This window comes from Xenopus laevis, chromosome 4L, assembly GCF_017654675.1.
Source record: "Xenopus laevis strain J_2021 chromosome 4L, Xenopus_laevis_v10.1, whole genome shotgun sequence".
Classification (NCBI taxonomy): Eukaryota; Metazoa; Chordata; class Amphibia; order Anura; family Pipidae; genus Xenopus; species Xenopus laevis.
In genome coordinates this window covers 81,531,406-81,556,447 of record NC_054377.1, presented here as the reverse complement: position 1 = coordinate 81,556,447, position 25,042 = coordinate 81,531,406, and the positions used below count along the sequence as shown (strand labels likewise).

General features: G+C 38.2%; 1 protein-coding gene across 4 annotated transcripts; it reads left to right on the top strand.

The window, feature by feature from the left end:
• The first annotated feature begins 227 nt into the window (after nt 1-227).
• On the top strand, nt 228-25,042 carry mysm1.L (Myb like, SWIRM and MPN domains 1 L homeolog). Of its 4 annotated transcripts, XM_018256993.2 has the most exons (22): nt 228-367; nt 469-596; nt 4,461-4,539; nt 4,844-4,914; nt 5,289-5,366; nt 7,047-7,076; nt 7,451-7,529; nt 8,291-8,389; nt 8,730-9,433; nt 10,654-10,784; nt 10,870-10,973; nt 12,436-12,513; nt 13,363-13,448; nt 14,601-14,655; nt 14,789-14,839; nt 14,931-15,005; nt 15,449-15,637; nt 17,031-17,163; nt 18,763-18,868; nt 19,916-19,960; nt 22,702-22,759; nt 24,653-25,042. In XM_018256993.2, the coding sequence occupies exons 2-22, from the start codon at nt 532-534 to the stop codon at nt 24,866-24,868; spliced, it is 2,532 nt and encodes an 843-aa protein (XP_018112482.1). In that variant the 5' UTR covers nt 228-367; nt 469-531; the 3' UTR covers nt 24,869-25,042.

Genomic DNA, 25,042 nt, shown 5'->3' with positions numbered 1-25,042 from the left:
TACAGACAGTCATGGCCGCGCACACCAAACACACACTTACACCTACAATCCCGTGTGTTACGTAGTGCGGGCCGCGTTCCGGCCACTGTCAGTACTAGCATAGCACCCACTAACCAAAGACCTGTAATTGTAGTCACTGTAACCCGGAGAATGAACGTGCGCGCACGTCTGTCGGAGGACGTACGCGCGCATTACAGGGCCAGCGCGCGCCCGAAATTAAAATGGAGGCGCGCGTCTCCAACATGACGCTAGGGACGATGACGTTGCGGAGGGCGGAGACTCCTGCTCCGGTAGTGGAGGACTTCTCCAAATCGCAGCTATGATAGGGAACCGGAGGAGATGCGCGGTATATGAATTTACATATAAGGTAGTGATTTGTTTGGATTTAACCTATTGTATGCTGCACTATAGGCGACTTTAGTGAAATGGGCAGGGTTAGATAGTTACAGGTTTACCTCTCTTTCACAGGCCTGGAGAACAAGGATGGACTATACTTCCTAAGGGTCAGCCCCGAACTCCGCCCCAAGCATCATGGCCGAGGAAGCAGCCGATGTTGATATTGATATAGAGGGAGATATAAATGAATCCAGCAAGAGGTGAGGCGACGTTGAAAGATGTAATGCGAGCTACACGCTTGATGTCACATGCGCAGTAATCGGACATATTCACTTTATCATTTAAACAGATTAATGGAAATATTTAATGTCTGGCAACACACAGTTGATGACAACCCTATACAATGCCTTTTATTTCTTCTTAGTCGTCTTCTTGTAGGGAAGTGTTGCCCTATGTGAATGTTATCCGTCAGGAATCTGTAGTACAAGCTCTTTATAATACACAAGAGCCATGAATATCTTGTAAATAATATCCTTATAAACAGTGAGTTCTGATGTCATCAGTTATAAACGGTGAGTTCTAATGTCGTTTCTGTCACATGACTCACTGAAACTTGTGTATTATAATAAATAAAGTACCCCCAGTTGCAAAATATGAGGATATTAGAAGTTACCTCGGAGTTCCATGACCTGTATAAAAACACTCGGCCTTCGGCCTCGTGTTTTTATATGGTCATGAAACTCCTCAACTTATAATATCCTTATATTTTACAAGAGGGGGTACTTTATTCACTATATAACAGGGGACAGACTTATTTTACGTCACAAACTTGTTGCCATGCCTCCTGGATTTTCTACGTTTAAGGCTAGTCCACACGGGGAGATAGCGACGCGTTTGCGGTCGCGGCGACAAAGCGCCGCGACAGTCGCCGCGACCGGCGCAGGCGACAGTTTTGTATGGGCGCCTATGTAAAAACGCCTGTGCTAACCACACGAGGCGATGCGCTTTTCAACAGTCGCCTGAAAATGCCTCGCCAGGCTTTTTCAGGCGACTGTTGAAAAGCGCATCGCCTCGTGTGGTTAGCACAGGCGTTTTTACATAGGCGCCCATACAAAACTGTCGCCTGCGCCGGTCGCGGCGACTGTCGCGGCGCTTTGTCGCCGCGACCGCAAACGCGTCGCTATCTCCCCGTGTGGAATAGCCCTTAAAGCCAATTCAAATGGCAACTAGGGTTGCCACCTTTTCTGAAAAAAAAAAATACGGCCTTCCTGATTTATATATTTATCTTTTTTCCCCCGATTAATAACATTGGGATCAACCATCATTTTTACCGGCCAGGTGGCAACCCTAATGGCAACCCACAGTTAGGGTTGCCATCTGGCCGGTAAAAATGATGGTTGATCCCAATGTTATTAATAGGGAAAAAAGATAAATATATAGGAAGGCCGGTAATGTTTTCCAGAAAAAGTGGCAACTCTACTCACAGTGGCCAAACTGTGTCCAATGTGAGCACCAAAGTTAAACTGGTGAAGGGGGATTATTAAAAATTCCTCCATGACATATTTTTATAATTGTTTCCATTGGGCTGTCTGGTCAGCTTGCATAAAAGTGAGGTGCCATGGAACGAATATGACTTCCATTAGCCATGTCGACTATTTATTAGTTGTACACGAGGCACTAATTCCACATTGTGCGTTGTTAAACAAGAACTCACACACTTTCACTCTGAATATAGCAGTCACAATTAAGGAAACATTGTATGTGATGCTTAAAAGGCACATACTGTAGGTTGCCCAAGTGCAGTAACCCAAATGTTTGCTTTTGAAAGGTGACACTACATGTCGGTATATTTATCAAAGAGTGAAGTTGGAGGTCGCCATAGTCCTCAAGAGTGAAATTTCGCCAATCTCCAATCATTTATATAGGATTTTAAAAGAGTATTTATCAATGGGTGAAAGTTCATCCTTTGGTAAAACACATTTCAAAATCCCATAGAAATGAATAGAGAGTGGGGGAATTTCACTCTAGAAGACTGTGGTGATCTCTACCTTCACTGATAAATATACCCCCATGTAGTGTCACCTTTTTAAAGGCAAACATTTTAATTGGTTGATTTGGGTTACTGCACTTGGGCAACCTATGTGCCTTTTATGCATCACATACAATGTTTCCTTTATTGTGACAGCTATATTCAGAGTGAAAAGTGCGAGTTCTTGTTTAACAATGCACAATGTGAAATAAGTGCCTCATGCACAACTAAAAAAGGACTGTGGCGAAACTGTGTGGCTAACTTCACTTTTTAATAAATATACCCTATAGTGATTGGTTGTTGTAGGTGACTAGACCAGTAGCAATCTTTTCACCATTCAATATGTAACCCTGTAAGTCTTGGAGGGCACCTATTGGTGGCCATATTGTTTCCCCAGAGGATGAGACTTGTTATCCAGAATGCTTGGGGCCTGGCATTTTCTGGTTTTCTATAATTTGGATCTCTGTACTATTAAGTCCACTAAAAAAATCATTAAAACATGAATTAAACAAAATTGGATTGTTTTGCTTGCCATAAGTTTTAATTATATATTCTTTAGGATCAAATACAAGGTAAAGTTTTATTATTACATAGAAAAAGGAAAACATTTTTACAAATGTGAATTATTTTTTAAAATGGATTCTGTGGGACATGGTCTTCCTGTAATGTGGAGCTGTCTGGATAACTGTTTTCCAGGTAACGGATCCAATACCCATACTTTATTTAGAAATTGCCCTCTGCCAGCGCTAGGCAGCCCACACTGAAAGGACGCTCCAGATCCTGCCTTGCTCATTATTTGCATGTGTGTGACATGTTTGCTTGTATCCCAGAATGGTGGCCTCACTGGAGGCCACCCCTCAAGACTAGAGGGAAAAACTTTCATTTGAAGCAGTGTAGGTGGTTCTTCATAGTAAGGGCAGTGAGGTTGTGGAATGCCCTGCCGGGTGATGTTGTGATGGCTGATTCAGTTAATGTCTTTAAGAATGACTTGGATGATGTCTTGGACAGACATAATATCAAAGGCTATTGTGATTTTAAATTCTATAGTTGGTATATATATATATAAATATATATGGGTATTTATATAATTTATGTGAGGGTATAGAGGGGTCAGTTTCAGTGAGTGTATGTATGGATGCTGGGTTTCATTTGGAGGAGTTGAACTTGATAGACTTTGTCTTTTTTAACCCGATTTAACTATGTAACTATGTACTGACAGGTCCCTTCCAGTGTAGGCAGCATAATGCTGGCATGGCCATTAGTTCTGGAAAATAGCATTGGTGTAATAGCACATACTTATTTTGTGAGACCATGTGGCTCCCTCATGGCCCACTACATAATTTAAACCAGCCAATCAGACACATGTTATGTACAGGTTCCTGGAAAGTGTGTCCACACTGTCTCTGTTGAAACATAATACTATTTAATATAATTCACTTAAAGTTAGGTTTTTTAAGGTAATAAGGCCACAATTTGCAAAACTTAATTATCAAGAACACCTCATGTTTCTTGAGAAAAAAATAATTCAATCTCCACCCACTTGGGTTTAGTGATTTATTCACAAAAAAAATCAGTTACAGAGTATAAATGATCACCCTCCTTATAGTGAACAGTCTCTCCTATGTAGAGACCACATGGGCTTCGGTGAACATTAAAAAAATGCTGTTAGATGTAATGGCCACAAATCCCATGAACCATCACTAGATTAGTTAAAGTAAAATCCCTGTTTCACATATGTATTATAGGCAAGAATCGTCATACATGTACTGTAATTCCTGAGTTTTGTTCTTTAGTAGTTATGCAGTACAAAAGATCTACTACACTTAGGGATAGGTTGTTCAAGGCCAAAATAACATGTCTTAGAGCTGAATGGTGGACATTTTCTGTATACCTAAAAATGGCATATTTCCCTGCAATATGTGTGTGTACAGTGAAAATATATGAAACGGGGTTCCTATCGACTTCAGGTTTCCACCTGTCGTTCCTCTATGACATGCATATGATTTTCTAAATACTTTCACTATTTCTATTAACAATATTTATGTATTGCTTTTAAACCTGTATTCCATATATCAGTTTAAATTCTATATTACAGTATTTATGACAGCCTTAATACTGGATTTGCTCCCGAGCACTACATTGAATCTGCGTGGCAAAATGAAGAAGGCCTTGCTGTGAGTAGCTTTTTCATAAGTTATTTTTATAGCTTCCCCAACTTATTGATCCATGTGTCCAAAGTGATATTAATGCTATTAGAAAAGAGTACCTTGTACATTCCCAGGGCCTATGTTGACCAGCTGGAAATTTAGGCCATGGCAAGTGTAATATTTGGGTGAAAGATAGCATGCAGGTTACTGGAACTTTCTTTAAGTACTTCTGCCTGCCTTTAATTATTGCTTGGGTACCTGTTTTCAGTTTGTTATTATTGTTTTTATTTTTGTGATATATAATTTCATAGTAGTTTGTTTGATTTCTAAGCCATGGGCATTGGACAGTTCAATCAGCGAAGAAAACAGAGAAGCAATTAAGAAAATGTTGCTTGAGGAAGAGTATCCTTTATATATTAATATATAATACATGTTTGTGTCTTGTTTACAATAGGCTCAGTGCCTGTGAAAATATAAACATGGAAAATGGGGGTAATGGCAATTATAGTAAGGAAACAAAAGAAGGAGCAATGCCTTAGTTTGGTCTTAATTACTAGTTTGCTTTTCTGATGACAACTTGCTGGTCTATCACCTCTTCGCCTCTCTTCTTCCTAGTATACTGTAAGTGCTTAGGAGTAGGAACATTCCAACTCTCATTATTTAATTCATATTTAATGTACCCGATTTGTATTTATGTATTTAAAGCACTGTGTACATTTGTGGCAATGTATAAATTCATTCAATACAATGAATTAAACTCCTTATTAGTTACTCAGATATTATCTATCTAACAAGCCACTAGCAGTAAAGTTTTGGTCAGATTCACAAGAAGGAGAGAAGCAATGTATCAAAAGGTAAGAAATATTATTTTGATATACATTATTTTGTTTGAATAAAATAAAAGAGCTTAACTGAACAATTCTTACAAATAATAAAAAAGATTGGGTTTAAATCATCATCTTCTCAAAGGAAAAGTAAATTGCAGACTGTGGCATTCCCTTTGAAACACATTAACTAAGCTTTACTAAAGGTTCTCAGAGAGTTGGCTTGGCTAAATCAGGTATGTACAGAATCCATGACTTGTTTTGGGTTTCAGGCAAATCCCAGCAATACCTGGTCAAACTGAATTAGGACCCTTAAGGTCATGAGACTTTAAGGAACTGGATGACCAAAGGCTACACTTTTTGTATTATGCATTTTATTTTTCTTAAATTTTAATATGCAAACCATATTTAGGTTGTTACTCGTTCGAAAACAAAAAAATTCGATTTGACCGATTCCTACCCAAAGCAATGAACTGGTAAGAGAGAAGAGTAGCTAGGTGACTGCCATTGCTGCCATTGATCCTAATGGCACTTTAGAAAGTTTACTGTTTAATTAATATATTTGTAACTTTGTTACAAGCAAATCGAGACCAGTGTTCAACTGACAATGTTATGATCACAACCCACCAAAAGTAACGAAAGGTCTTTGACCTGGTGCAGTAAACCATAGGAACCAATGATATGTTTGCCTTTAAATGTTTTCGTATAAATGCTACCTGCTTATTGGTTGTTATAGGTGACTAGACCTTTAGTAACTTTGCACCTGTTACAAAACCCCTGTAAGTCTTAAAGCCTGTAATCTAAGTGTCGACTTATAGCATGGGAACAGCAATGGTCTTGACTCATAGTTTAGCTAAGGTTTCTCTAGGGAATCTAGTCTTAGAAGCACATTTATCAAGGGTCAAATTTCGAATTCATGTGAGTTTTTTTTAAACTCGCTAAAATTTGAATGAATTTGAAATTTGACTTGGGGAAATTTATTAATAAAATCGAATTTTCTGAACTCACATGAATTTAAATGACCTGAAAACTGGAATCGAATTAGATAAAACTAGATTTCTAATTCGGTCAAACTAGATTAAAAAATTTTCTTGGAAAAAAACTTGAATGTCAGAAAGGCTGCAAACATCTCCAAATTGATCCCTGGAACTCTCCCATTGACTTAAACAGTAATTAGGCAGGTTTTAGGTGGCAAATAGTCAAATTCTTAAAGGGCCAGAGTATGTTCAGATTTTTTTTTAAAAAAACTCAAATCGAGTTTGGGTAATTCCCTAGTTGAAATTAGGGATGCACCAAATCCAGGATTCGGTTCGGGATTCAGCCAGGATTCTGCCTTTTTCAGCAGGATTCTGGCATATGCAAATTAGGGGTGGGGAGGGAGATCGCGTTACTTTTTGTCACAAAACAAGGAAGTAAAATATGGTTTTACCCTTCCCACCCCTAATTTGCATATGCAAATTAAGATTCGGTTCGGTATTCATCTGAATCTTTAGCGAAGGATTCGGGGGTTTGGCCGAATTTTCAATCCAAACTTAATAAATCTGCCTCCTTAGTAGTAGGTCATTCAACTATATGTAGTGGAAACAGAGGTGTTTGGATTTAATAAACGATCTTGTATAATTCTCTTTGCTCCTTTCTTTCTTTACAGTTTTAAAAGTGAATTATGTGCTTTTTAAAGATTGATTTTTATTTATTTTTTAAAATTTCCAGTAGTCCCCAAAAGAAAATCCCTAAAGTAACGTAAGTAATTTTGTGCAGAACTTTGTCACTATATATTTAATGTATCTATTACATAAACATTGTGCATTCTTCAGCTTCAGATGAGCTGTTTTGAGGCAATGAATCATCTCCATTTTATATTGATTCTGTTTGGGGAGGGATGTTTTATAGGCTTTGTGCATATCTAGAGGAGTATCAGTGATACAACAATAATGAATAATGTAATGTAAGGCTACCATATCATATCGTATTAGGGTTTCCAAGTTCCAACCTACCATAAAATAAATGGAGTTTGAAGTTAAAGGTTGGCACAATTATTATTGAACTTTTCTAAAAGCTTATATAGGGAATTTAATTTAAAATATATATGTTTATTTAACTTTTCTCCTCTTAAGGGTACGATCCCCTGCTAAGGCTAGCAGTAGCCCAGTGAAATGGACTAAAGAAGAAAAAAATCTCTTTGAGCAGGGACTGGTAAGAACTCATTTTGCAAGCCAGTCAATGTAAAACAGCACATCTGTTTTATTGTTTCATGATTTCATTGATATAACATGCTTATGTAGCATAAAGCCAATGCTGAAAACATTAGGTCGTGGTAGGATTGAAGCTTGATAAATGAGTTGGTAAGGAATGCTGCCTGCTGCCTTATGCAAAGTTGGAGCTCTTAGTGAATAAGTGGGAGGGAATGCATGGCATGTAGGCATATGGATATAGTGAAAAAAATCAATATATTCAAAAAACAAATACTGTTCTGCAATTTTCTTATGCATTGGACTGGCTTAGGCATAACAGTTCCAGCAACAAAACCAGCCAAAAAATACTCTTATGACTTGTTTTTAAGCAGACATCTAGGGGCAGATGTATTCAAATGTGAGATTAGAGGTCACCACGCAAAAACTCACCCACTTTTAACATTTAATCCTATGTGATTTTTAGAATTGTATTTATTAAAGAGTGGAAGCTAGAGTTCATTATTTAATAAGTATGATTCTAAAAATAGAAATAGAAAGCTTGTGAGTTTTTCTGTGGTGAACGCTAATCTCACATTTTGATAAATGTGCCTGCTAATAATGACTGCAGTTCATCAATTGATATGTTGAAATACTTACTTATACTTATGTTTCTAATATATACATTGTAGTGTGATAGTTTGTTTATACACTTGCCACTAATTCATTATCTATTATTCTTTATGCACAACCATCAAATGACTAATCGGAATTTCTGTCTTAAAGGCTACATTTGGCAGGAGATGGACAAGTATTGCAAGGCTGATTGGGAGTCGAAGTGTATTACAAGTAAAAAACTATGCAAGGCACTATTTTAAAAATAAGGTTTGTTTGTAATTATAATTTCTCTTTAGGAATGCTATTAGATAACTCAAACTCAAGAATTCTGTAGGTTTGCAAAAACAATGTATGTGCACCACAGGGAGAAGTCATTAGAAGTGAAATAAAATGATGTATCTCTATAATATTTCATGTTTGCTTTCTTTTAAAAAAACAAAAACAGAAGTTTGAAAGGACTGACAAGACCCAATAGGTCACTGAGTTCATTGTCTATATCCATTAGATACTATTTAACTTAATTTCAGTATTTTATTATTGTATGTCTTTAAAAATATTTGTCCTGTTTTTGACTGATGTTTGATGCTTCATTTATTTTTTTACACAGTGCAAGCTAGAGGGTTTTGTCAAAGAGGAGGCAAAGATTGGAAGTCTTCAGATACCTAATCTCCAGGACTATGAAAATGAACCTGACATAACAGATGAACCCACAACATTCCGAGGACGAGCCGACCCAAACCTAAATGCTATCAAGATTGAAAAGCTGTCTGATGATGAAGAGATAGACATAACAGATGAGGTGGATGAACTGCTCAGTAATAAGACAAATCTTGATACTATCATAATTGCTAAAACAGATAAAGTTAAAGAGACTAAAGTAGAAACAGAGGTACAACAAAAAAGTCATAGCACAACAGAACATTCCCAGACTGATATTCCCAAACTTGTGCTGCAACAAACAGAAACTGAATGCTTGGATTCTGTAAATCCATTAACTTGTATAACCTCCCCAAAATGGACATTGTCGCCTCAGCAATGCGAAGAGGATGATTATGATCAACCAGATGTACAAGATTGTTTACAAGAGAAATGCCTCTCTCCTCATGCAGAAGATCTAACTGTATTGTGTGAGAATGAAAATGATTCTCAGGATGAAGATGATGAGATAAAGCCACCAGACCAAGAGCTAGAAATAGACAGAAATTTCATTCTAGATGAAGAAAAACAAGCAATCCCAGAGTTTTTTGAAGGTAGACAAGCAAAAACTCCAGATCGTTATTTGAGGATCCGTAATTACATTTTGGATCAATGGTAGGGCTATGCATAATATTTGACCATGTTATCTCTACTCAAAATGTTTTAGTACTTTACATTCATGTTCGTGAAGATTCTCATTCATCCAGGTCATGGTATATCTATAGAAATAAGTCAAATCAACTGGAATTGCTGTGTTTTTTCCTTGAAGACATTTCTTCATGGATTATGATAAACAGATTATGCTGATTGGAGCAACATTCCAGAGGATATATATTCTCAAAGGTAGTTATTCTGAATTGAGAAAGCCAGTTGGATGACTGGTGAAATGTCTTCAAGGAAAAAACACATCAAGTCCAGTATTTCTATAGATATACTTTACATTCATTATTTTGAATTTCATGTATATCTAGAAATTAACTGTAACACAATTTTTTAAAGGGTTGGCTGCAGTAAAAGTTGCTACGTTTAAAATTAAGTTTGCTAATAATCTTTATCTAAAATTGTCATGAGATATTTGACAGACTATCTTTCTTGGGCAAAGATGTCTTTGTACATTGATACAAATGGAAAACCGCACCTGGTTAAGGTGAGAGGTTGAAAGGAGCCAAAAAGCCCTTTACTAGCAATTACATGCAAAGTGAAGCCTTCTTGTCTCATGCCATACACACAGCACTGCCTAGATCCCAAAAATTAGTTTTAATTCTCCCATAAGGCATCATTGGCGGAGACATGCAAATCACTCTTTTATCACCCTTTGGCCAACTATGCATCCAGAACTGCTGGTTTATAGCACAGATACAGCTTAATGGTTCAGAGCCATATATCCAAACTTGCAGACAGCCTGTTTCAATCTTGTTAGAATTCATCAGTGCAAGATATTGGAACATGGCTTCTGAGGGGGTAGGACTTTACATTGATACAAGTTTGACAACTCTCAGTCAATTCTTTCCAGCAAACCAAAGGTCTGTCTGGATACAGGAAAATAAACTGTATTGTCACAGACTGAACAGCGTTGATGATGCCAACAGTAGTATACTTATGCAACTAAAGAGTTACTGTTTGCAGTATTATATGCTAAAGATAAAGCTTTTGCAAGCAGGGAAGTAATAGTACCCATATCTTTCATATCTATCAACCTTTTCGGTACAACCTGTCTGTTTCACGAAAGTGTTTGTATCACTGTAGTACTTTAATATGATCTGAATAGAGCTTCAAGCTCATTGGTGTGCATGCTTAGAGTACTGAATTGCATGTTGTTTTTGGCTTCTGTTTAGGGAAAACTGTAAACCCAAATATTTGAATAAAACCTCAGTTCGCCCGGGTTTAAAGAACTGCGGTGACGTGAACTGCATTGGACGCATACACACTTACTTGGAATTAATTGGTGCAATTAACTTTGGATGTGGTGAGTTATCCCTTCTGTTGATAACATGTTAATAGTTGGTTTAGTTAACCCCGTAAAACATTTATTTAATTTTGAATATTTTCAGAGCAAGCTATCTATAATAGACCTCGACCAGTAGATAAAACAAAGTGCAAGGAAGGAAAAGACACTTTGGAAGCATACAAATTAGCACACCGTCTGCAGTCTATGGTAAGGAATATAGTCATATCGTGAAGCTATCTGGATAAAGGGTTTCCAGACAATAAATCCCACAACTGCATCATATTACAAAAAGTCCCACTAGGTGGCAGTCCCTCAGTTTAGGAACTTTTGCTTTAGCTAAAAATTCTTCTATTATTCTAGTACTTTTAATTATTAGCTGGTCTGTTATTCAGATTCATAGAATCATATAATAGCAGGTTTTTTTATTCAAATAATGTGGCAGTTATTTTCACAATACTTATGCCAAAATATATATATTTTTTTTAATATTTAGTTCCAGCATAGTCATATAAAAAATAATTTAGCTTTTCTGTGCTTTGAAATAAAAATCACAGAGAACAAAATTTCAGTGGATGGTTTGTATTCAGTAAAATTTAAAGAAACTGTTCATATGGAACAAGAAACTAATTTTTATTGTAGCCACCTTAGAAAATGTTGGATGCTCTACCCTTAACAGAGTTAAAGACATGCTCAGCAAATATGTGCTTTGCTATATAAAACCTTTTTTATGCGCTGGCCATAATTTTATTTTTTTCATACTGTGACAAGTAATGTACTCTTCACAGTGAACCACATCAAAATGTCAGGTGTAAATAGGGGCTGCTGTATAAGTTTTATATTCATTTCATTTGGAATAAGCAGTATGGTTTTATATAATAATATGTACTGTTATAGATGTATATTTTATTAATCTTTTTAAAATATTCTGTTTTGGTAGAGGGTTGTTTAGGATAGGGATGCACCAAATCCACTATTTGGGATTCGGCCGAATCCCCAAATCCTTCATGAAAGATTCGGCTGAATCTGAATCCTAATTTGCATATGCAAATTAGGGGTGGGGAAGGAAAAGTAGAAACATTTTTACGTTCTTGTTTTGTGATGAGAAGTCACTTGATTTCCCTCCTCGCCCCTAATGTGCATATGCAAATTAGGATTTGGTTTGGCCAGGCACAAGGATTTGGCCAAATTCAAATCCTGCTAAAAAGGCCCGAATCCTGGATTCGGTGCATCCCTAGTTTAGGATAAACTAAACTAAATTCTTCCCTAGTTTCTCTATACTCAAGCTGTTATATGCCACGTTTACTTCTGTTCCTTTATCTTTCTCTAGAGATCTTGGGGAATGGAGAAAATAATGCAGGTTTCATGTAATTTCACACAAAATCGATGAAGATTAAAGAATGTTTTACAGTTTTCCTTGAGAACAAATACATATCTCTTTGCTGACAGCAGAGCAAAAGTCTTGGGTCTAGTAATTGCATTTTGCAAGCTTGGGCTGCATTCTGCTGCAGGATGACAGTGAAAACACTGTTTTTTGACCCTTAAAAACTATTTAGGAACGAGGATTAACACCTAAAATCCCTGTTTGCTTTGCAAAGTGATTAAAAAACACATCACCGTACCTGGCCTATTTGCTTGTTTAATTTTGAATTGGGTTTCTTCTATGTCTAAGCGCACCAGAAAGAGGCGTGTCAGAGATCCCTGGGGAAACTGGTGTGATGCAAAAGATCTCGAGGGACAGACGTATGAGGTGAGGTTTATCAGTCTCTTCATCATTCAGTGTAGCAACTTGATATCATAAATGCAGCAGTTTGTCAGTAATTATCATTTGTTTATTCTTTCATTATATTATTAACTTGAAGATGGGATGAATTTTGTTTTTCCATAATTACTAATCATAATCAATGTTAAAGGGGACCCGTGACTCTCAAAAATGATTCCAAATGCTATTTTATCAAGTTAGTCAAGCAAGATGAACTTTAATTATACTATATAAATTATTTGAATATTGTGTTTCCTGCAGTCTGGGAACTCATAATTATTGCAAGGAGACATGAGCCATTTTGTGTTATCAAGGCAAGCATTGTATCATCTCAAAATTTTGTTTGTGCACCAGAATGGCGATGTTTTTTTTTTGTTTTTTTTGTATAAATAGTAAACATGTATAAACAGTAAATGTGCAATGTAAATGAACTGTAACTAAAATCTGGATCAATATTCTGTTTGTATATGAGTGAATAGTAAAACTGTATAATAAGAATTATGATTGCACTGGTTAGTGAATCATTTTTGGTGTTGTGTAGCAGCGCCATTGAGCTAGCGAATGTCTAAAAGTTTCTGTGTATTTGTTACATATACCCTTTTAAATTCCTTCATGTAGTCGTCATCTGTATAACTATAACCCCTTTTTAATTACTTTTCCACATCTCAGTGGATGCAAGATTATTAAATATATTTATTTTGCAATGTTTGTCTTTTCACCTCTTCATTGTTAGGCAGCTATTTCTATGGGTCTTTATTTAACTAGGTAAATAAGGGTAAAGACAAGCGTGCTGTCCCATTATTATCAACTGAATAAAAACATATTTTTGTCTAATAGCATCTCTCAGCAGAAGAACTAGCTAGAAGACATGAGGATAAAATCAAATCTTATAAATATTCCAAAGGAACAAGACAAGTCAGGAGGTATGTACATTATCAGTTAGGTATAAATTGGTTAATGTAATGTTACCAATAAACCTAGTTTGAACAACAGCACGTGTCAGGAGAATCCTCCACTTGTGTATTCAGGTTGAATCAGTAAAAATGGCCAATCGCTGAATTCATATGAAATAGCAGAAAACCTTGGGGGTAAAAATTGTACTAGTATTTGATGTGATAGAATCCTGCCAATTCCCAGTTGTGATAAGCATTGTTTCTTACAGGGCTGGGACTAAGGGTAGGCAGAGGAGGGTGCTGCCTTGAGCTAGAAGTGCAGTTTTGTGGGACTGCCACACCTGTTTTCGTCCACAGTTTCTGTTTCATTGTATAGCAAAATATTCCTTTTTGTGTTCCTTACTGTAGCAACATGCTATATTTATTGAAATGGGAATAACCCCTGTTGAGATAGTGGTAGTGCCTGAATACCTAGTTCTGGCACTGGATTCTCAGCTCAGTTAAAGGGATTCTGTCATGGTTTTTATAATGTTTTGATTTCTAAATTACACTGCAAATAATTCAGTCTACAATATAAAATTTAATTCCTGAACCAGCAAGTGTATTTTTTCTTAGTTGTAATATTGGTGTGTAGGCAGCCATCTTAGGTAATTTTGCCTGGTCATGTGCTTTCAGAAAGAGCTAGGACTTTAAGATGGAACTGCTTTCTGGCAGGCTGTTGTTTTTCCTACTCAATGTAACTGAATGTCGCAGTGGGACCTGGATTTTACTATCGAGTGCTGTTCTTAGATCTCCCAGGCAGTTGTTATCTTATGTTAGGGAGCTGTTATCTTCCCATTGTTCTGTTGTTAGGCTGCTGGGGGGAAAGGGAGGGGGTGATATCACTCCACCTTATAGTACAGCAGTAAAGAGTGACTGACGTTTATCAGAGCACAAGTCACATGACTTGGGGCAGCTGCAAAACTGACAATATGTCTAGCCCCATGTCAGATTTAAAAATTAAATGTAAAAAAATCTGTTTGCTCTTTTGAGAAATGGATTTCAGTGCAGAATTCTGCTGGAGCAGCACTAATTAAATGTTGTGCTTTGCAAAAGAACATTGTTTCCAATGACAGTATCCCTTTAATGTTACAGTTGTGTGCTAATGTTTATTTGTTTTTAATAATATTCTTTTTTTATTAGCTCATTTGATCCCTTCCAGTTGATCCCTTGCTCTGCATTCAGTGAAGAAAAAAAGGTAGAAACGAATATTTGTCACAGATATAGATTTATGTAAAAATGATACTCAAAAACAACTTCTTTGTTGCCCAAAAAATATGTCTTTCATTTAAAAAAGGATTTCTTTTAATTGTATATATTCTTTTGTTTAGGCACCATTTCAAGTAAAAGTATCATGTGAAGCTATGCTAGTATTAGACCTGGTAAGGTATCTGACCTTTTGTAATACAGAAAGGATATCTACTATATCTATAAATGTTTACCGATTTATTTTCTTGTGTCTTGTATTAAAAGCATGCACATGTCTCCATGGCTGAAGTGATTGGCTTATTAGGTGGAAGATATACAGAGTCTGAAAGTGTCGTAGAAGTAAGTTTCTCTTTTTGAACAAGCATAATCTGTATTGGTTGCAAAATAGTCCCGTTGGCTACTTGTTCATGTATATGCTTTCATTCATTTTGACATACTGTATCTTAGATCTAAAATGTGATATGCTCAGCTTTGCTGAAATCTGTTTAGGTATACTTCTTGATAAAACAGAAGTGTATGTATGGAATGCACCAACATGGAGCTACAGAAATTTCAGCTCAGGGAGATTCTCAGTGAAAAACTTGGTTATCTAATTAGATGTGGAGGCTGAATTCCAGTGCTGGATTTGTTCTGTCGGAGGCATGCCAGGGGTTTATGATCACCTGTAGTGTTTTTCAGAATTTCTGCAGCATTTAAAAAACAGGAAATAGCAATGTCATTTTCTTAGTACGGAATACCAGGTCACTGACAATGACAAAATGTTCAATAACTTTTTAATACAGATCTGTGCAGTAGAGCCATGCAACAGCCTCAGCACTGGACTGCAATGTGAGATGGACCCTGTCTCACAGACACAAGCATCAGAGGCACTGGCATCCAGAGGCTACAGTGTAATTGGATGGTACCATTCACATCCTGCTTTTGATCCAAATCCCTCTATTCGAGATATTGACACTCAGGCAAAATACCAGGTATGGCGAAATACGATTTTTAAAATCTATTGTGTCACTAAGGTGGGTCAGGATTACTATGCAGCAGTTCACTTTACTACATGTATTACTATATCGGTAGTGATTACATTGAGTGGTGCACATGCACACACTATATTGAATGAAACAATGCACAATCAGGTGGTTCTCCAGCTGTTCTTCCTCAGCTATGGCAAGCATTATGATACCCACCACAGTGACTATTTTTTATTGGTGAAAAACAATAAATTGAGGTTAACATTTGCCATTTCTCATGCACCCATTTGTGTTCTTTACTTGCGCCCCCCAGGGTCATAATTGACCCGTTAATGTAAATTGAATATAGGAACAGATACATCGATGCAGATACTATGCTGCTACATTGTTTTATTCAACACTACATGTTTAGAGCTGTGGGCTCTTTTTCAAGTGTTACAAGGGCCCACAGCTCGAAACATGTGTTAAATAAAACAATGTAGCAGCATAGTATCTGCATCGATGTATCTGTTCCTATATTCTATTTATATAGTAACTAAACTTTATTGAGGACATAAAGTCAGGAACAGGATACAAACGTGCCACAAGCTGGCTCAGCATATCACGCAATTTTGAATAATTAACCCGTTTGTCTTCCTAAAACACATTTTAGAAGGTTCTAGCTATCACAGTTGTTGTCTTAAATATGCTGGCCACATGTTGCTATATGGTCAGCCAGTTTGAACATTTATCAAGAGTCAAATTTCGAATTCATGTGAGTTTTAAAAACTCCCTTAAATTCGACTTGGAGAAATTTATTAATATAATCGAATTTTAAAAATTTATGAGACCTGAAAACTCAATTAGAATTCAATCAAACTCTATTCGAGTTTTTTCTCAGGAAAAAAAATGTCAGGAAGGCTACAAACATCACCAAATTGATCCCTGAAACCTCTCCCATGGACTTATACTGTAATTCGGCAAGTTTTAGGTGGCGAATAGTCGTATTTGAATTCTTAAAGGGCCAGAGTATGATAAATCTCGGAAATCGAATTCAAATTTTTTAAAAAAAAACCTCGAATCGAGTTTGGATAATTCCCTAGTCGAATTTGTCAGTTTTGACCATAAAAAAATAATCAAAAATTAGAATTTTCAATTCGAACCTTAATATTAATAAATCTGCCCCTTATTGAGCAACTTGGTTGATCATTACCATCTTAAATAATTGGTTTGAGCTATCAAACTGTGATTGGTGTGTGAGGTATTTGACACGTTTTGTTGCTTATTGATTAAAAGCCACAGCAAGTTGCTTTGTTTGTTATTGCCTGGCCTGCTTCAATGCATGCAGATTTAAATACAACAATAAATACTTTTGTATTCCTCATTCATATGCCGATGTTTATGTTTAATTGTGTTGCAGAATTATTTTTCTCGTGGTGGAGCAAAATTCTTGGGAATGATAATAAGTCCTTATAATCGAAGAAATCCTCATCCTCAGTCCCAGGTGGCCTGTCTGATTATTAGTGATGAGCTGAGCAACGATGGGTCTTACAGTAAGTATTACTATATAAGCGCTGGAAATAATCCAACCAATGCATGCAGTAATATTCAAACCCCAGCTACAATATGCATTTTTATCAAATTTTACAGGACTGTGTTTTTTTTTTTTAGCTTGTTTAATTGTTACATTATGTTTGTTTTTGTTTTACTTTTGTGGTGGTGTTTTTACTTTTAAGTGCTATGGGCATAGACTTGAGGGCCCTTTTCTTAGTTCATGTTAAAGGGACAAGTATAAATATGCCCAGTGCTTTTGGGGAAAAAGTTCAAAGTGCAAAATGTTGGATCTGCTTGTCCAGGAGAATCTCAAGCTGTAAAAAGGACAGGTTAAATGAAAATAATCAGAACATGGTATAAATACTTAAGTCATGCAAATATACATTTGACCACATGGTGTATGTTTTTCCAACTCCCAAAATTCTACTTCAAGTTTTGGTGATTGGTTTTTGAAAGTTCATTTGTTCATTGACGGTCCATGATTATACCTATACTAAGGCACATTTTTATCCTACAGTAGTCTAGTGTATAGACTTAAAGTGATCTGACACTAAAAAACAATTTTTTAAAATATGAATGTACATTAAAAGTTACCTATAGGTCATGCCGATTGTTTTTTGCTGCGAGGTCTGTTTTTGTAAGTAATTGTTAAAGTTCCTAAACCTGACTGTTATGCCAACCTGACTGTCCCATCTCAGTCTGTCCGTTAAAGTTTCTAATGCTAACGGACTCCTGCTGCACAAATATGGCAGCTCTTTCATAGCGGAACACAGAGAGTCAGACAGGTAATGGAAAAGCATCAGGCCAATACTTTATAGCAAAATTATAAGTAGCATGCAAAGCCAATATTACGATAGATGCAAAAACAGTTTAATTTTAGGTGTCAGTATTTCTAAATATAACTAAACCTAAAGACTGTACATTTACAAGGCTCATATTAGATTCTTAGGGATGGGGCCACACTGGATTGGTTTATTGTATTGTTAATAAGCAAACCTGTTGCAAGTTGAATGCTCCTTTCAGTAGGAAGCTACTGGAAGTCGCCAGCCTTTCTTCTCTCCCTCCTTCAGCTACAGCTTTGGAATACACTCCCTGCAAGGCATGATAAAGCATGTTTTCGTTCTTACTTTGTAGCATAGGATTTTTCCCATGGGAATCTTTGACACCAATCCAGTAATCTATGTATTTATTTGCCAAGTATGATGTTGTTAATCAAAACGGAGAAAGGCATGGCCTGGGGCAGGTAAAAATTAGGTAGGATTCTTCTTGATGTGATGCTTACCTGTTGTGAATTTGTCATCATGATTCTATGGTTAATTGCTTGTTTACATGCAATGCATTTCTCTATTAAAAAATGTCACTTTCTCCATGCCCATCCATTTTTTCATTGAATCTATATCCGTGGCGGCAAAACGATCCTTTTGGATTTAAGTTACATTTAAATGATTTTTAGCAAATGAATGGTATTGTGATGCAAATTCTGGAAACATCCCTTATCTGGAAAACACAGGTCCCAAGCATTCTGTGGAATAGATCCTATACCTCTTATTATGGGGATGAATGCAGCATAACTTTGATATATATTGTCTGTCTTGTAGGAATACCTTACAAGTTTGAAATTGAATACATGCAAGGAGAGCCACAGTGGGAGCTGGTGTTTGCGAAGACAAGATGGATAATAGAGAAGTACCGATCATCTCACAGGTATTAGAAGAAGACACGTGAAATTTTACAGATTAATATTATTATATGCAAATATATTTTACTGAACCTTTTACATAATCAAAAATATAGTTTTAAGTGTCAAACATCTGGGTTTCACATTAAAAATTGTACAGGTACAATAATACAGCTGGCTTTCATTTTTAGCTGTATATTGCAGTTAACCAGTACAATTATTATGTAAGTGATGTGAGTGAGCTCTTGATATTTTCATGTTTTAAGCATCTGTTGGTAAGAGCACATTTTGATTTTGCTAGAAACTAGGAAACTGAAATCTTTTCAGCCAAGGTTTATATAAAACATAGTGCACTGCAGACCCTAGGGAATTACTCTTCTTGGTTAAGAACTGCTAAGCAACAAGTTTCAGATCCATGGGTGATAGAAATCAGAACTTCAGAGCAGTTATAGGTAACCTTTGTCCTCATTAGGGAGCTATAATTTTAGAAGCCCACCAAAAGTAGGGTTGCCACCTTTTATGGAAAAAAACACAGGTCTTCATATATATTTATCTTTTATCCCTATTAATAACATTGGGATCAACCATCATTTCTCTTGCCTAATTGGGGGACACAGGCACCGTGGGGATGAAGATCCTGCAGCTGGAGATGGACACTATGTTGCAAAATAAGACTCCTCCTCCTGCTCTGGGCTTCATCCCCTGCCTCCTCCTACAAACCTCAGTTTCTTTTAGTGTCCTCAGAAGGAGACGACACGCTTTTTCACTTCTTGTGGCTGGAGCACTGATCAGGGCCCCAGGCCTAAGGTCACGCCACACACACAGGGGCCACTGATTCACTCAAGCGCCTCTCCAGCTGCACACTATCCGCCCTTTAGCCTTCCCGCTCTTCGGAGGTCTGCAGGCTGGCTCCTCACCCCCCTACGCTGCTTTCCCGCTCTACGGAGGTCTGCATCAGCGGTATACATCCACCCGGGTGTATAACAGTATAATAGCTCACATATCTGTATATATATATATATTCACTACTGTGTATATATATATATATTTATATGTGTGTCTCTTATTCCTAGGGGAAGTAATCCACAGGGCACAACTCAGCTGGCAACCTTATATTGGTGAGTACCTTATTTTTATTTTACTCCCCTTCACCCTCTCTGCGCCCCTTTTTTGTAGCGCTCTTCACTGGCTCTCTGCCGTTTTTTCTGTTGGAACGCATGCGTTTCACCTTCCCCTCCCGCCCTTCTCTCTTTTTCCTCTCTGAGTTCGGGATGCGCGCCCTTTTGCCGGTGGAACGCATTTGCGTTCCATCGCATCTTTCCACTCACTTCCGCTTCCGCCCAGCTCCCTTTCCGCCAGGCGCGCCCTGCCACTCGCCGACGCTGCTGTCTACTACGGATCCTCCCTGCAGACCTGGCAGCGGAGGGCACCATTCAACCCGTCCCGCCGCACTCCATGGGAAGAGGCTACTATTCCAACCTCTTCATGGTTCCCAAAAAAGACGGATCACTCAGACCTGTCCTAGACCTGAAGGATCTCAACCCGTTCGTCAAACGGTGCCACTTCAAAATGGAATCAATACCATCAGTTCTTGCCTCTATGGAAGAAAACGAGTTCATGACTGTCATAGACATCAAGGACGCATACCTTCACATACCTATTCACCCAGCTCATCACAGCTTCCTCCGATTCTTCGTGAACGGCAATCATTGGCAGTTCGTGGCTCTGCCATTCGGCCTATCATCCGCTCCACGCACCTTCACAAAGGTCATGGCGGCAGCATTGGAGGAACTCCGACTAAAGGGCATCACTGTCATCCCCTATTTGGACGACCTCCTCGTCAAGGGGCAGTCAGCAGCCTTGGCTCATCAGCACACTTCTCAAGTTCTCCAGACCCTGACATCTCTGGGCTGGACGATCAACTTCAACAAATCGAACCTTCACCCGACTCAATCCATACAGTACCTCGGCCTGATACTGGACTCCAGGCAAGGGAGAGCTTTTCTACCGCAGGACAAGGCCCGGACCCTCCAAACCTGGATCCGATCTCTCATGGGTCCCAACAGGGTTCCCCTCCGGTCAGCCATGCAGACTTTGGGCACGATGGTTGCATCCTTCCCGGCCATCCCGTATGCACAATCCCACACCAGACTCCTTCAACACACCATCCTTCTGCACCAACGCAGGGATCGAGTCAACCTCGATCGCAAGATATCCATTCCAAGTCGGGTTCTCCTCTCCCTACATTGGTGGCTCCAACCCCGTCGGACGACGGAGGGAAAACTCTTCCCCCCACATCACTGGAAGATTCTCACCACAGATGCCAGTCTCAGAGGGTGGGGAGGAGTCACAGGCCCAACCACAGTACAGGGTCTCTGGACTACAGAGGAACAGAGGCTACCTATCAACCTCCTAGAGCTCAGGGCGATACGCTACTCCCTGGAACACATGGCGATGGTACTCCGGGGGCACCCTGTGCGAATCCAGTCCGACAACGTGACGGCCGTTGCTTACATAAATCATCAAGGCGGCACCAGAAGCCTCGCGGCCCTCAGGGAGGCCCAAGCGATACTAGCATGGGCAGAGAGCAACGTTCCCGCCATCTCCGCGGTTCACATACCCGGTGTGGACAATTGGCTAGCGGACTACCTGAGCAGGGAAACCATCGATCACGGGGAATGGAGCCTTCACCGCGACGTGTTCCAACTCATCGTGGCAAGGTGGGGCCTGCCCGACATAGACCTCATGGCATCCAGGTCCAACAGGCAAGTCCCGGCCTTTGTCTCCAGGAGCCTCGACCCCCTGGCTCACGCGGTGGACGCCTTAGTGATTCCGTGGCGCTTCTCCAAGGCCTACATCTTCCCGCCGCTGGCTCTTCTACCAAAGGTGATCAAAAAGGTGAAAAGAGAAGGAACTCAGACCATCCTGGTGGCTCCCTTCTGGCCACGCAGGGCCTGGTTTGCCGATCTCGTCGCCATGGCAGCGACCCCTTCCATCTCCCTCAACGGGCAGACCTTCTCACTCAGGGTCCAGTTGTCCACCCGAATTCTCATCTCTGGGCTTTAACGGCGTGGCTCTTGAGGCCTTGATTCTACGAGATTCGGGAGCACCTCCAGATGCGATTCCCACCATGCTGAGGGCTCGCAAGCCTGCATGTACAACTTATAAACTAGTAACAATGATTAACATCCCCAGACATCACATTAGCCTTCCCCTGTAACCAGATTCTAACTGAGGGTCGAATTAGTCACATGTCCTTTTCTATAGAGAGCCTGAAACCACCAATGCATTGCCTTGCATAATTACCTGTTTTCAGTAAGTCAAGATATGTAACCCTGTAGGATGTTTTATTTTTCTAAATATACAGCCAGTACCAAATGCAGTGCATTGATAAATTGTACTAAGTAACCAGATAGCAGTGAGCAATGATGTAATGGGTAAGAGTATCATCCAGGAAGTGAGCGAAAACAAAACAAGGTAATGAATAATCTGAATAATTAGTGCACAGAGTTAGTTTTTTATGAGAATATTTATGGTAGCTCTATGCACCCAAAGGCAATAGAAATCTGGTTTGTGATTCTGCCAATTTCCAGATTTTCCTTAGTGTTCAGCTGTATCAATTCCAGACTCTAAACCTATGAAACATTAAAGAAATTAAATGTTTCAGATGATGCAATATTTTTTGTGAATCATGGATTTACGGTTTCAGTTTTGAGTTGCAATTTAATTCAGTTTTTTGTGCTGGTCTCATGTACACTAAAATTCACGTTTGTCAGTATTAAGAAATTAACCTTTTACCCTTTGTGCTGCCTGAGATGAAGGATTTCCGAATACTAACCGTTTCTCTCTTTCTGAGCAGTAGTGTTTCAATGGATAAAAGATTTCGTCATGATAGTGAGCTGACTTGTTTACAGAAGGTAAGCAATGCCGAATTCAAAGACATGTATAATTTAGTCTTTATTTCCACATTTGTAGTCAAAGCCATGTCCCTAAACTGAGGTGCTTTCTATTAACTCATGCAACAAAACTACGATAATCTTTTACTGCCACTAGCAAAACTTTCTCCCTCATTTCACTTTGCTTTTCCCTGCACATTTAGACATCTGCTTAAAGGGATTGTTCACCTCTGAGTTAACTTTTAGTATGATGTAGGGAGTGATATTCTGAGACAATTTGCAATTGGTATTCGTTTTTTATTATTTGTGGTTTTTGAGTTATTTAGCAGTTCTCCAGTTTGCAATATTTAGCAGTCTTGTTGCTAGGGTCCACATTTCCATAGTAACCATGCATTGATTTTGAATGAGACTGGGATATGAATAGGAGAGGCCTGAATAGAAAAGGAGCAATAAACAGTAGCAATAACAATACATTTGTAGCCTTACAGAACATTTGTTTTTAGATGGGGTCAGTGACCCCCTTTTGAAACCTGCAAAGAGTCAGAAGCAAAAGGCAAATAATTAAAAGACTATAAAAAATAAAAAACGAAGACCAATTGAAAAGTTTCTTCGATTTGTTCATTCTATAACATACTAGAAGTTATTCTATCGGTGTACGACTCCTTTAACTGTGTAGTAGCATGTCTTGAGATTTCTATTAGGAAATGTATTAAAACCCAAACAATTAACTGATGTAAACATACTTACAGGAGAACTAAAGCTAACAAAGCAGTTTATTGCCAATAGATTAAACACAAAAGTACAAGATAGAAATCTATATTTATTCTGCAGAATGCTTTACCATATCTGAGTAAACAGCTCTAGAAGCTCTCTGTTTGTTTAGGATATATTGCCATATTAGCTTGGTGTGACATCACTTCCTGCCTGAGTCTCTCCCTGCTCACTCATAGTTCTGAGGTCCGATTAAAGTGGGGAGGCAAAAGGGAGAGAGGAGCAAACTGAGCATGCTCATGGCTGTGCCCTGGAGGTTTAAGCTGAAAACAGGAAGTCTGATACAGAAGCCCATGTGTACACAATAGAAGGAAAGAAATGTGGTGTTTCTTTTGACAGAGGACATTACTTTGAGGGTTTACTGGTTTCTGATAAAGCTTACTTACTTTGAACCCTTCCTTCTCCTTAAAAATGTGCTTATAAGCACTTTATCTTCCACTTTTTTTGTGGTTTCTGAGATATTAACAGTTTTACACTGCTTTTGGCACAGATCTCATTCAGAGTTAGTGTCGGCAACATGAATTGGCAGCATAGTTAGTAAACACTAGGGTCTCTAACATTTTGACTTTGAATGATGACTATTGTGCCAGAAGTCTGGCATTAGCAGTCTAAAACTGCTATCTCATAAATTGCTTAAATACATCATATTTTTGCACTACATGAATCTTCAGCCTGTTATGCCTATTGCACATATTTTACTGTTAGGGTGGTGTTTACTGCTAAACTTAGGTGGTATTTTAAAAGAAATCTCTTTATAGATAATTCATTAGTAATACAAACAATGTGTTCTATACATATATAAATTGTACATGAAAAACATGTCAACATTGCCTGAAAATGAGAATTACCCCAGTGTTTTGGTGTAATTTTGATGTACAATTTATTGTATAGAGCACGTTGTTTGTATTATTTAATTATCTATAAAGAGATTTCTTTTAAAATATTACCTGAGTTTGTATATAATTTATTTTGTGTGCAAGCCCCTAACAGTAAAATAGTGTGTTTCTAACGACCCTATGGGGTGTTTTTGAGGCTCATTGCACCTTGTGTAGTCTAGTAACAAATTAGAGTGCCCTCCATTCATCTTTGTTTGTGTATGCCTATTGCACGTAGTCTAACAATATGGTTTTGCCTTTGCAACAGCTTTTGATGTGTATGAAGAAGACTTTAGGGAACACGGCCTGTCCTCTTATAACAGAAGAATTTCTACATCGTATAGAGGAATACTTTCGAACTAGTTACAAAAAAGAAAGCAATTATCAGATTGAAGACAACGATCCCTGTAAACAACATTCTGATACCACATTTACAATGGACAGTTTCCAAGATTACGAACCAAATGGACGACCGTCTCTTTAGAGTTCCTTTGACTTCAGAAACCCTAATATATTGGTTTGTGAAAAACACAGAAATGTGCTTTTAGAAAATAAAATGCAGATTAACATCAATAGTAAATCTGTCCCCGCATTCTGTGATTCTTTTGCCACTCTGTCAATTTTGAACTTGTGCTATTAAAAAGCAGGTTTTAGCATA

Bases quoted from the DNA above. Each gene is read 5' to 3' on its own strand.
- mysm1.L (XM_018256993.2), top strand. From the start codon at position 532: ATGGCCGAGGAAGCAGCCGATGTTGATATTGATATAGAGGGAGATATA. The intron at 10,785-10,869 runs GTGAGTTATCCC...GAATATTTTCAG, and splicing joins TGCAATTAACTTTGGATGTG to AGCAAGCTATCTATAATAGA. The intron at 18,869-19,915 runs GTATTAGAAGAA...TCTTATTCCTAG, and splicing joins AAGTACCGATCATCTCACAG to GGGAAGTAATCCACAGGGCA.